Raw genomic sequence first — 14,367 nt, forward strand, 5'->3', positions numbered from 1 at the left:
CTTACCTTTAAACAAACCTTTTCCTCTAGTCTGCAGTTCCAAATTAGGGACGGCCATTTTTTAATCACATAGGGTTTCTGACTTCAACATTCAGCCAACTGAATGCATGTTTTATTTTTATAGATGTTTCAGAAATCATACATTTCATATATATTTATTCTAGTATATTGTATTGCCACTAAATTATTCTAATGATGGTGAACTGTATAGCCTAAGAACGATTGTGCATTTTTACCTTAATGTTAGGTAAAGTAAAATAAAATATGTTTCCTGTGGTATTGGTAACAAGTTTGAATAATTTAAAAAAATTACGTAAATACAAAATCACCCCTTATACGTGTTAAATGGAGATGTTTGTATATCCTATCTATGACGCCTTATACTGTGCAGACGAGGCGATGTCAAAATATTAAAGTGCAGTGTTTTGAGAAAATTTTAGGCTTAAGAAGTTGGTGATCATTGCTGCATAGAAATAGGTGAAATAAGTATATTGATTGGTATTTTCGTGTGCAAGTTTAGTTTATTATTTTTATTTCTATATATTTTTAACAAATTTCATGACTGATTGAGTTGCCATGTGTTGTTGAGGGTTATGCCGACATTTTGTTTAATATTACTTAGCCTAACTACATTAGTACATAGTAATACTAATACTGTTATTATAACTAATACTACTGGTACGATTATTAATAACAATATTCAAGTCATTGTTACACAGTAATATAGCAGTTACCATGTTCTTTACTTCTGGTGAGTAATACACTATTAATATTACTAGCTTAGTGTACTTTTTCGTTGTTCCCAGGTGATATGTATACTGTCAACATCTTTTTTTTTTTTTTTTAAAGGATTGTTCACTTTGAATAGACGATAAAACTTTTAAAACAATAAACAACAGAAAAGTTATTTCTTTTGATAATTCTACCTTTAAAAACTTTTAAGACATTCCAGATGTGATATTGAAATTATTTGCATAGGGACTGAGAAAAAATTTGAAAATTTAAGGTATGAACTTTTTTAACGAAGTACATAAATATATAAATTCTGATTTCAAACCAGTCATTTTGTTGTTATTAATTAGTTTCAAAATGTAATGGGTCACTTTTAAGTATTTTTGAAGATAAAAAATCAAAGCTATCAATACAAATTGCCTACAGGGTAATCATGAGCCTTAAAATTGAAAAATACTTTAAAAAGTCAGGAAAAATTGGGTCTCCAATCCAGTATCACCCCTGTTCTCTTTACCTTGAAATCTGCACATATTGAAATGTTACATAGCTATTGGTACAATTTGCCATTATCTTGGATATTCATTTTTAATTATCTGGTGGTAATTATCTAATTTATTATATTTGGTGATATGTTAGGTCAGGTATTATTTTATTAAAATTGTTAAAAAGTGAAACCTGTCATTGTCCACCATCAAGCTACAACATGTGTATTTGAATATCTTTTTTTTCTATAACATAATTGAAGTAAGTGTTTCAAAACTTATAACCTTATAATCAGGTCACAAGGTGAAGTGATGTTGAAATACGAGTATGTTGTAGATATTAATGTTTGGAAAATATAGAATTTTGTCTGTAATGTCAAAAGTCCTGAAAAGAATGTAATCATAAAAGAAATCTTTGTTTCTCTATTAGGCTTAATATTTATCAAATATTTCACTTGGTAATATTAGCTGATAGCTCACTGTGTCTACACAACTTTATAAATTCTTTTCTGTTACTGATAACTGTTAAAGACATGAAAATTTAAATCCAGAGATTAGTGAGATTTCTGTTTTGATATTTTACTTGAATTATGTTAAAATGCTCATTTTTCTATCAAGAAAATGTGTAGATTTAAGTGTCCAGATTAAAATATTAAAAAAAGAAAAAATCAAATACAATGTGCAAAGTATATAAACATTTTTTAAACAAAAAGTTATTAACACCTTATATTGATGTTGTTGTTTTTTTACAGATAATCATATATACAAAAGATTCATAATAATATTTCTTTATAAACCAACATTTGAACTTGAAGCCTTTAGACATTGCATTTAAAACTTAAATTAATTAATGGAAAAATGAGAGAATAGACAGTCTAAAATGAAGAATAAAGAATAAGATAAAATTTTCATACCTGTAAATAACATGTACTGAAGTCAATTATTATTGTTATTTAATAATAAGTAATTGTGTTCTTGATGATGTGTTATCATATTGCTGTAAATTCCCTTTGGTAGTAATAAACGTGAATGAGTTTCAGTGAGGGGTAATAATTAAAGATGTACAATAAAAGAAATTAATGCACATTAGAAAAGCAGAGAAAATTAATTATTATACAAAAAAATATAGTAGGAAGGAATATTCTTATGTGACTACTTAAAGTATTGTATTTTCATCAAATTGATAGCCATGAAGTAAACCAGTTAGTAAAGTGTATAAGATTTTAAAAAGTGGCACTATTGTGTAAAACCTTTTTATGGAATATGCTTTTAGAGTAATTACATAAAATAGAAATAGGTTTGACAAGTAAATGTAAAACAAAATCTTATTTTTCAAGCAAAGTGGCAGATGTGAAACCCCTTTAAGCTCTAATACTTAACAATACGTAGTTTTAAAATAATTTCATAAAAAAGAAACTTGCGAGAAAGAAAGAAAATGGTATATTAATGAAATGTGAAAGCTCAATATTTAACCATTAATATCTGTAAATATGGTTAACATGAATACAATAGTCATCAGAATATTACTGATACATGTTTTCATTTACCTTAAAGGAAACAATTATGACCTAATGTAAATGAGAAATGAGAGGCTCTCTCGTGTGACAAACAGCTAAGAAAGACTGTAGAATGGGAAAATATATATTAAAAATGTTTAGTACAGTACATTAAACTTAAGATTAATATATTGTAAATATAAAGTTTCAATGAAATATGAAAACTGGAATATCTACATGAAATTCTTACTTAAAAAGTTAGTTCATAGACACAGTAAATTACCATGTCTAGTTTATGTGCAATGTATGATTGACTATGTTGTTTAGGCTAACACTTGGTGGCAGTGTCTTCTTCTGAATTTCTGAGAAAATGTTGGCATAAATTTGTAAAACTTTGGTAGAAAGTTAAAGTTACTTCTCATCTGATTTTGTGCTCTATTATTTTTCTTAAAATTTATTTTGTTTATAAGAAGTTAAATTGTTGAATCTGTTACTTTTTGTATTTCCTTCTCATATGTCAGAAAACTAGTTTGAATGTGTTTGGCATGAAAGAACACTTTGCTTAGTTAAGGTAGCTTCATAGAAGAGTAAAAATTGATGAATAAAATTAATTTATTTGATTAGAAAAAATTTTTTTATTGATAAAGTTCCATTCAGTTTTTGTTTTTTACTGTAATTTTTTCTTATTTTTATAGGACTGTGAAAAAAAAGGGCATTGTATCATACTATAAAGATTCCAGCTCTTCAAGGACAGTATCAGTCAGTCCATTAGGCTTTTTAAACTTGGTTGAAATACTATAATTTTGTGACAATGGCAACTTTAAGATCTCCAAGACCAACACCTGAGTTTTTTTCAGACTCCCAAACTTTTTCAACCAAAAAGGTTTGTAAAATATTCCATTGTAATTGTAAGCAACCTATGTCAAGCAGCAGACGAGAACAAAGGTCATAACTGGAAGTTACAATTGTTTGCTATACTTGTTTACTGTTCTGTGTTTTAAGAAAAAAACAAGTTAAAGAATTTGTTTGTGAATAGTAATAATGTATATACATGTATAATGTGTTATAACTGAAATGTAACTGTATTTTACAAAATACTTGTCCACGAAAAGATAGCCAAGACAGGTTGCTTTGTAAAGACTATAGGTCAGTTTCATATTCTTGAATACTGTAACATAAGTTACCATGCACTGTCATTTTAATTTCTGTGATGTTAACCAGGCATACCTGAAGGGTCTACATAATAAAGATAATAAATGTGTAATGTTATAAAATTTGAGCTATTCATGCCAAACAATTCTGTTTTTGAAGTATAATTTATAGTCATTCCAGCACCAGAAAGAAACATAATTTATCTTTATTTCCTAATGTTTATGGTTATGAGATCAATTGGATCTACTGAACCTATACAGGTATTCAGTAGTGAAAATAGTAGGTAAGATATAAAGTTGTTTTTTATTCTTAAAAACTTTTGAAAATTATCTGCAAGTGATAAATATTTTGCACTTAAAACTTGAAAATTTGTATGAAGCTTTTCCATATATATTGAAAAATTAGACTGTTTTATAGAATAAACTCTATATCCCTACTACATTAGCTATTATTTTCCATAATAACTAAGATATACAGTAGTAATAAACTAGCTAAGAATAAGACATTGTTACTGTTTATGTTTTCTTCTTCCTGATTCATGTTATTTAGCTTGCAGTTTATATTAGGGTTAGAATAAGTACTTAAGTCTAAATTAAAGGTGTATGTTAATTTGTTTTTTCCATATTTTTAATATCATGATTTAGGATCTAATTTTCTGTACAGCAAAATTCAAGGTGATTACATTTTATGCAGTAAGTGTACCAAATTCAATTGATAGAAATTTTGACCACATCTTTACTGTGAAATGGGCTGCTTTGAACAAGTGATGCAACTATTTTGTGATTTCTGCCAAGCTACTCAATTCAACTGATACATCTACTTGTTTCCCTTGTCTTATAAGAATTTTCATGGAGAAAATCCTGGTAGAGTTTTAGCTTCTCTTTAGTACATTTGTGCATGTTTTCTGCATTTTGAAGGTAAAAAAAAACTATGTTCCCTTAATATAACTTGTATAATATTTAAGGTAGGGCATGTAACCAGAAGAAGGCCCATTATGGACAAGAAGTTCTCTTTAACAATATCTGTTGGGTTCTTACTAAGGGCAAAGCTAGAAATGCAAGTTTATGCTCAAACAATGAGTCATATTGTTTATATACATAATATTTTCACTATACATTTATAATACAACTTATTTTTTGGATAAAATAATATGAAACCAAATTTCTGAGATGTAGTAGGTTAAAAGGTTACACTTAATGACCAATTATGAGCTCATGAATGGTTTATATTATAAATGTTTAATTATGAATATTGCTTTGAGTATATATTTTGTACTACACAGTAGCTTTTTAGAAGAGCAGATATCAAGATACACATATGCTTTGTTCATTGTTGTTATTGAATATGGATTTTGACTGGTTAAAAAAAAATCATTTGTAAAATAATGGAAATAGCTATCCCCTCAAGTAAATTATATATTTTTCCTATGTATGTCCACTTTTTCTGTACCAATTAAAAAAATAGACCAGATTGAAATTCCCAGAACTTGGCTACTGACAACAATAAAAAAAGCTGTTGAAACATTAGATAAGTACTTGTAATTTAAATCATGTTGTGTATTCTGTTTTTGTCAAATAATTTTCATAAGTAAATATAAGCATTATCAAACTAGACAATGTATAATTTTTAAGATTACTTGACATAATTATTCACAAGTTGTTACTTCAAGGTTACAAACCACCTAAGTCAATAACCTATGGTGTTTAGGCATGAAAAAATTAGTTATATTCCAAGTAGTACAAGAGAAATTGTATTTGATGCTTAAAAACAAAATTACTTTATTACATGTATGGAAAACTTGTTTTCTGTATGTAAATAGCATTATATCTAATACATAGTCTTACATCAAATAAAAGAAAAATTCATATAAAACAAATTGTAGAAAAATAATTACAAAAATTAATTTTCATGTAAAAGGATTAAAATATTTTAAATGATAAATAGATTAAAAAATTTCCAAGACAATAACTCGCCTTCACAGAAGTACTATCTTCTTTGCACATCTGCCTGTGAGACTTGCATGTCACAAGCTTCGAGATAACTCCCACTTAAATTTACGTGGTTAACATTAACTATTATGGTGGAGTATAATGTCATTATACAACAAGAGCTCTGTTTGCCTAATTTTTAAATGATGATCATGTTATGCAGTGTATGGGATGTCAGCTGTGCTAGAAGAGTGTATGTTGCATTCCTATTGGTGGAGGGTTATTACATGCTAGAATGTAGCTATACCCTGTGATGTTAGTTAGAGAACCTCAGGACCAGTGACTACCAAACATTGTTCATATAAAGGGAATGCAAATCAAGAAAGCTATAACATGAGAGGGAATTTTATCAATGTTGGAAAATGTTAACATTTTTTTCCTGAGTTATTTTTCATTTTATCTTCCACGGTCTCTCTTCTTTCTTCTTTCCACTTCCTTTTCTCCTTCCTGCAAACAAATCGATGGGCTTTTTACCCATTTGTGGTTGGTGTTTGTTGATATGTCAGACACTTTCTTACTCATTACTATTAATCTGTCTTCCATGTAAGGCCAAGCATGGCCAGGTGGTTAAGGCACTTAACTAATAATCTGAGGGTCGTGGGTTTGAATCTCCATCACACCAAACATGCTAGTCTTTTCAGCCATGGAGGTGTTATAATGTTATGGTCAATCCCACTATTTGTTGGTAAAAGAGTAGCCCAAGAGTTGGCAGTGGGTAGTGATAACTAGCTGCCTTCCTTCTAGTCTTACGCTGCTAAATTAGGGATGGCTAGTGCAGATAGTTCTCAAGTAGCTTTAAGCAAAATTCAAACCAAATCAATCCTCCATGTGTTTTCTATATTCCATCTGTCAGATTTGCATCTTCATATTTCTTACACTACTCTTTGACTTACCATCAGCCCATCTTATATATTCATTTGTGTTGTTAGGGCCTTCATTTGCCATTTTCACATCTTCGGGCTGTCATTCCTTTTCTTGGGTGATGTACTTCTGTTGGCCCATTCTCAAATACTATTTTCTTCTTTCACCTTACGTTTTTTTTGCAGGAGGCTACTCACTTGGAGTGACTTGTCAAGATTTTCCAAGTAATTTCTCAAGCTCACTCAATACTTGGCATTTTCAGGCATTTTCCTCATCTTTTGTCTTGGCCAAACTCACTCTTCTCCTTCTCACCTACCAGCTATGGATCATCTGGTCACCAGGATTTGCTCTTCTCATTATCATTTTGTGCTAGGAGTTGTTTTATTTTTGGGGATTCTGGCTTCTGTTTAATCATTTATTCCTTTGGGATGTGAATGGCAATACCTCTCCCAGTGAAATTTTCTGACCTGAGAAATTCTTTGTAAAGTTCTGTTATCCTTGGTTATGAACCTCCTTTCTCCTCTATTTGAAATGTCATGATTGCACAATCATCCCAATACTACATGCTGTGTTCTCTTACCATTTTCAAGACTGGATCTCCATCTTTTCACTGATAATTCTATTTCAGGTTAGGGTATTCATCTGAATAGTTACATGATTTCTGGCATTTTAATGCAGGAGGAGCATTTATTACTACAATGTGTTTGAACTTCTCAATGTACATCAAGCATATTTCCATATCCTGCCCCTACTGGTAAAAAATTGAAACTTGTTTTCTATTTCAGAATTTATATGGCTAGACAGTAATTCTTTCTTTGGTAGTGCATATCTGTCTTTTATGGATAGAAAGTGTTTTAAATATTGGTACTAATGTCTTTTGATTATTTTTTTTTCCTTTTAATGAGCTGATTCTCTTTAAGTTAGGAAATTGTAGTAGCATGACTTGTTTCATTATTTTCAGTTGTACTCTTGTTAAGTTGTCACTACTGATTAATTTTGCTCAAACTTAATCAGTGTTCTCCATTCTTTGACTAGCATTTAACTAAAAATTTGGTTTCTGCTCTTGTTAAACTTCTTCATGTTTAAAAATATATTGGTGAGTTTTTATTCATTATTTACACCCATAATACTTTTTAGTTTGTCAGAAAGGAGTTTACTTTGGACACTAAAGCCTGTCTATTTCAAAAGTTAGAAAAGTTTAACTCTAGAATGCTACTGTTAACTTTTCAATCATTAATACCAGGTGCTTTGGGACCAAAGTGGCTCCACATTTGTTATAAGGTTAAGAACATGATGCATGTTTACATATGTGTTACTTGTATTATTATTTTAAAAGCATTGATGGGTAAATACCTACCCATGGAAAGTGGTTGACACCCTTTGTGTTTTTGAAAATTCATACAAATTGATCAAGGTTTCAAATTGAGATCTTCCATAAATACATATGAGTATGTAATTTTGTTATTAAAAAAATACTTTTCAATTATAGTTATTTTAATATACATTTTATTTTTTTAATATCAATTGTCTCAGTTATTTGATAAGTTTGTTGTGTAATTGAAATTATAAGCAATATTAACTCAATTCTTGGATCAAAGACTTTGATTTTTTATCTTTATATAAAAAGACTAAATGTATGTTTGCAACTTAACTCCCCGAGCCTATTTAGCCAATATCAGCCAGAATGTGTTTGTAAATATTATGAACTATGGGGAATATTCTGAGGGGGGTCAAAATTTAACTTAACCCTATTTCTATTTTATAAAGCCTGTTGGTTAATTACTCCCAAGTTATTGAGTCAATCATAAACAGTCTTGGCAGGATGACACTTTAGACAGTGTTGAATATTCTAAAGGGATTCAAGGTCAAAGTATGAAAGTCACTGGATTGTTTCTCAAACAGTCATGCTTTTCTCATTGTCAGTAAGATGTAGGGTGTACCATGGTGGTATAACCCCAAAATCTTTATTTGTTGGTAGATGGTAAGCAAACTGTAAATGTTGTTTATGAAGAATCCTTGTTATAATTTTAAAATTAAGAGATAAAGTTCATGTTCAACTTATTATTCAGAAGTATATCATTGCTGTTTACTTACATTGTTTTATTTAAGTTAAAACATTGTCAGTTGATGGGTGTTTCATCTTGTATACAACAAATGCAGTTTTACTGTTTACAGATATGTATACTTTTATCCAATAAATTACAAAAAAACTGATATATTTGTAAACCTCAAACTGTAGTTTCTAGGAATGATGTCTCAACTTACACTTTAGTAGACTGGTACTTAAACTGTTGTGCTATAAGTATTAAAATCTACAACTTATAGTATTATGAGAACGAAAAGTTGTAGTTTTTAGCATTCATTATAAGTTGATTCTTTAATTAGGCCTATTTATTTAGAAACATTAAAGGAAATATTGTGAATTTTTATTTAATTTTTTTTTACATAGTATTTACCTTAATACCTTGTTCATTAGGACATGTATTAAAAATGTATGGTTTACAATATCACATTAATTTTTCTTGAAATCATTTTCATGCACAAGTCAAAATTAATTAGTTTTTCATGATTCAACTAGGCTCGAGCTACACCTAGAGACCAGTTACCTCCAAGACCTCCTGTGAAGAGTGCACCACCCGTTAGCCGCTTATTTCACAATCGACCGTTACTACAACGAGCTCAAGTTGTCAGCTTCAGAGGATCAGATTCATGTATCTTTGTAAAATCAAGTTGACCTGAACATCCTTAAAGTTTTAAGATTTCACATCCTTTACCAGTTGTTCCTTTATGGCTATTGTAGTGTTTGGAAATTACGAAGTATAAGATTGAACATGTAATAAGGGGAGTATTGTAGAACACATTTTTTTCAAGTAGTAAATGTGTTTTATCTTGGATTCAACTGAAGTACATTCAACAACTAGAGACTTTGAAAGTAGTAAAAAAGTAATTATACTCAGCTCTACCTGTGTAAAATTATAATGTGTCAAAATATCACGTTTTATGTATTATGACAAAATGTCTTTCATTTATACTTTCTTGTATTCAAAAAGTTTATATGAAGATTTTGAAAAGATATAAATGATTAAACCACTCTTAGCACATCTGTTTATTGTTGACATCTACAAATTTAAGTTTCTTGTTAATCTTTCCAGATATGTATAATACACATTCTGAAGTTTTTTATTTTTTTCCAAGGTTAACAAATCTCTATTTCATGAGGTGTTATAAAAGCTAAGTTGTTTTTCAAGTAGTAGGAAATTGTGAAAACTAACCCTTGCAACTCATTTGATGATAAAATAGTCTTATTGAAGAATTATTATCTGACATCTTGATATCTGTCAGTAATTTGTGAAATAAAATAAAAAATTAAAAGAAACATAGAATTTTAATTTTACTTTGATAGTAAGCTAGGAAATTATTCTGTATTCATTTCTCCAGTCTGTGATTACAAGAAATTTTAAACAAATTGATTGAAATATTAAGTACATAAAAGTACAATAGCATAAAGAATGATAATATGTGAAAATCATTATCTTTTCTGAAAAACAAACAAACAAATTAGATCAGTCTAAAGTAAAGAATAATGATTTTTAAACATGTTTTTATAAGGAAAATCAGCAGTAAGATGAAAATGTCAAAAGTTGTAAAATGTGAATGCCCAGAACAAACTCTTAGTTCATTAAGATTGTGCCACTTAGTTAACCAACCTGATTCTTAACATTGGTATGCAATTACAAATGATTGTTTTTTCTGAGATCTTGGAAAGTTCCTTGGATTATAAATTCCAAGATTTCCCAAAACTTATGTTGTCTCGTACCAATAAGTTAACAACTATATAAGCAGTTATGTGTAAGGATGACATATTGTGATTTATGCTTTTTCATTTATGTCCTTTGCTGTAAAGACATAAAATGTCATCCTTAACAAATTTTTCAGTCTTACTTAGCAAACATTATGATGAAAGTAGTCGGGAGCTTTATTTTGATCAGTGTTTTCAAGTGGAAAGCAAACTAGGAGTGGGATCATTTGGTGAGGTAAGTTTTGAGTTTGTTTCAGGACTGTTTAAACTTAGTATTTTTGGAGGCATGTATTTATGTTGTAAATAAATTAATCAGTCAGTGACATGTTATAGTTTTAAACTTTTCCACCATTGATACTGCAACATGCAGTCGTACGTACTGTTCAGTGTGTGATTAATGAAGAATCTGCTTATATTGATTTTATTTGTGGATAATATACAAGTATGTGCATTTACTAAGTTATTTAAAATATTTTAACTTTTTACTATTAAATTAAGGAAAAAACTTATTTTCAAAGAATATTGTTTATTTGATCAGTGTTTTATTATTTAATTTTGATAATGTTTCCAAAATTGTGAGTAACCCTAATAGGATCTCAAGCAGGTTTGCAAAGATGGAAATAATAACAATTTTCTACTTTTAAAATAAAACCAACAAGCTACCTCTGACATTTAAGTTACATTAATTATTTGTTATGTGTTTAATATTTGAGTATATTGTATTTTAGATACAGGGTGGCCTGTAAGTCCCTACCCATTCATATATCTTATGTATCCAGTGTGTCTGTGTGCTGTCCCTCATTCTCAGTGTGTAATATTATGCGATGCCATGTTCTGTGAGACATGTTCCTCAACATAGCAGGGGTTATTGTTCCAAATGCCACGGTAACAGCTGCCTTCAACTCATCATTAGTATTATAACGTTGTTTAGACACAATGTGAATGGGTAGGGACTGACGGGCCACCCTGTAGAATAGATAGAGAAAAATTACAATAATAAAGACTGGAAAAAAAAAAGATAGTAATAAGTGAAATTTTAAGATATCCTGCTAATATAAACTTCAGTATTTTTATAATTAATATCAAAATGTTTGAATTTCAAGATTGAATGTGTGTAAATATATATCTTTAAGGTTTTCAAAGTTAGGAGTAAAGAAGATGGACAAAGGTATGCTGTAAAAAAGTCAAGGCAGAGGTTCAGGGGAGAATCTGACAGGTGATCTCACAAATACCTAATTGTGTTTAATTAATTTTCTAGAATATCATTACTTATTCAATATTTGAATGCTGTGGTTTCTTACTGGTTAATGTTTGTTATCAAGGATCTTCTCAAATATGAATACTATTTTATAAAAGAAATAACTACTGTATGCAAAATATAGTAAAGAAAATAGGAATTTATACACAGTTTCTGAAGTTAGAAAGATGTGAATTTAGATTTGCAGTTAATTTGTGTTTTTATTATGCTAATAATGTGGAAATTATGTTAGCAGTCAATATAAAAGTTATTCCATGAAAATTTTGGATTTATAGATTTATTATAAAAAAAATTGTAAAATTGATAACTTAGTGCCAAAGCATTGTGTTAATTATATAAATTATATTTTAGTACATAAAGCTTTTGAGATATGTTATTTTTCACTTATATATTTGTATTATTTGTAAATCTGTATGAAGTAATTCATGGATGCGTTATGTTGTTAAGAAATTAATGTCACTTTTTTTAACCACCCTTAAAAAATCATATGTCACGCATAGTAGCTAAACGAACTGCCTAAAAAATCATGTTAGTTTAGCTTATAATGTTTAAAGTTTAGAATACTTTAATCCCTTACAGTGATAGCCCACAATGAGAGAGACATTCTGCATGTAATGCTATTTCAGTATAAGAAGGGAAACTTAAAGAATATCAAAGATGTTTATGGAAATGTTTTGAAAGTTCATAAGTGTCTATAATGGTTCAGCACATTTCATTCAGGTAATTTTAGCTTTAGCTACTGTGATGGCAGGGGCCAACATCTTTGAATTGATATTGATGCTCTAAAGATACTCATTAAGTCTAATCCAAGGCAACACACTCATGAAATGATGCTGAAATTGAATGTTTTTCATATAACAATACATAAATGTATAAGGAGTATGGAAAACACCATAAAGAAGGTGCTTAGATATCTCGTGAACTTTTGTATCATTTTTTCAAATAATAGTTTGGTCTCATCTGATGCATGAACCATTTTTGGACAAAATTGTCACTAGTGATGAAAAATTAATTCCTTATGCCAGTATTAAATGCCAGAAACAATAGCTCAGTTCTAGACAAAAACCAAGTTCAACCCCAAAACCTGACTTCATCTGCAGAAAATGCTTCTTTACATTTGGTGGGGCATTGTAGGTGTAATTCAATTCAAACTCCAGTGAACTATGAATGCAGAGATCTGTAGTCAGCATTTGGAATATTTAAACCAAGTTCTTCAACAGAAGCATCCTTCTGTTATCACTCAGAAAGGTGGTGTTTTCCACAAAAACACATGTCCACAAATGACATGTTTGATGCAACAAAACATTCTGGAATTGGGTTGGGAAGTTTTCCTCCACCCACCATATTCTCCAGATGTGGCACCATAGGATTATCATATTTTTTGTTATTAACTGCAACACAATCTGAATGGAAAAACATGTGCAGATGTGGAAGGTGTTAAAGAGGACTCGACATGTTTTTTGTTTCAGAGCCAGGTATTTCTTTAATCAGGGCATTAACAACCTGAATGTAAGATGGAAAAGCAACATTGTTAAGAATGGAGACTTTCATTCGATAATTGTTTTATTTTGATATGTTAAGTTGTTCAGTTTTTACAATCTAAAAAAATCAACATTAATTTCATGACAACCTAATATGTTAACTTACAATGTATAGTTAAGTTTTTTGTTTGTTTTTTCTCAAAGATAACATATTAAACAGCACAATGCCATTGTATATGAATGAGTTATCTAATTAATTATTTTCAATTGTGTATTCACCTTTCATATGTTACGTTTTTCTGTGTTGGAAAGTCATAGTTAGTTTGTTACCAGTTCTTTAAATTAAGTGAAAGAAAAAAATATATAATTTTTTTTATTATAGACAAAGAAAATTGGAAGAAGTTAAAAAACATGAACAGCTGCCAAAACATAGGAACTGTATTCGCTTTGTAAATGCCTGGGAAGAAAAACAACATTTGTACATTCAAACAGAACTCTGTGAAACAAGGTAAAATGTATATTTGATCTCATGTAATGGTTTTCTGAAATTGTTGTATCTCCTCTCACCCAAACTTATCTCAATCCTTGACTGCTTTCAAAGCACTGCTGACATTTTCTCTAACAATGCACCAGTCTTTTGTACCTCACCATTTCAACCTCAGTTTAGAACCTGCTGATCATGTGATTACTCTCATCCAATAATACTGCATCATCTGTACTGGTACAGCTGGGTCTCTACCATTCTTGAACAATTCTCACTTTCTTGATTGGCATTCTGATTTGTAGGCATGAGTTTTATCTTGCTCTTTGGTGTTTTGTGATGATTTTTGAACTTTTAAATATAGTAGCAAAATTTAGATATATTTTTGTTTTTTTAAATAGGTTTAGTAATTTTAGGTTTTCATTTGCTTTTCAAATAAAATGTTTTGTTTAACTTCATACAAACCACTGAAGTATGTTTGTTTGTTAGAAAAAGTTTAATTTTTAAATTAATTTTTAATTGTACCACAGTGATAAAACATGAATTATGTATGTCATTATAATCACAACAGAAGACAATGTTTCATCAAAATATTTTCATTTATTAAAAAAAATTGCAAAATGGGTAAACACAAGTTA

The 14,367-nt window shown here is 29.4% G+C and overlaps 1 protein-coding gene across 3 annotated transcripts in view; it reads left to right on the forward strand.

Moving 5' to 3' along the window:
- The first annotated feature begins 342 nt into the window (after positions 1-342).
- The window catches only part of Myt1 (protein kinase, membrane associated tyrosine/threonine 1), a 44,185-nt gene continuing 30,160 nt past the window's right edge, over positions 343-14,367 (forward strand). For all 3 annotated transcript variants that reach the window (XM_076491008.1, XM_076491010.1, XM_076491009.1), the window contains exons 1-6: positions 343-476; positions 3,405-3,592; positions 9,289-9,421; positions 10,647-10,744; positions 11,643-11,725; positions 13,631-13,756. In XM_076491008.1, the coding sequence (XP_076347123.1) occupies positions 3,521-3,592; positions 9,289-9,421; positions 10,647-10,744; positions 11,643-11,725; positions 13,631-13,756 (512 nt within the window). In that variant the 5' untranslated portion in view covers positions 343-476; positions 3,405-3,520. The remainder of the gene's footprint in view (positions 477-3,404; positions 3,593-9,288; positions 9,422-10,646; positions 10,745-11,642; positions 11,726-13,630; positions 13,757-14,367) is intronic.

The sequence above is a fragment of the Tachypleus tridentatus genome, chromosome 2, assembly GCF_004210375.1.
Source record: "Tachypleus tridentatus isolate NWPU-2018 chromosome 2, ASM421037v1, whole genome shotgun sequence".
Taxonomy (NCBI): Eukaryota; Metazoa; Arthropoda; class Merostomata; order Xiphosura; family Limulidae; genus Tachypleus; species Tachypleus tridentatus.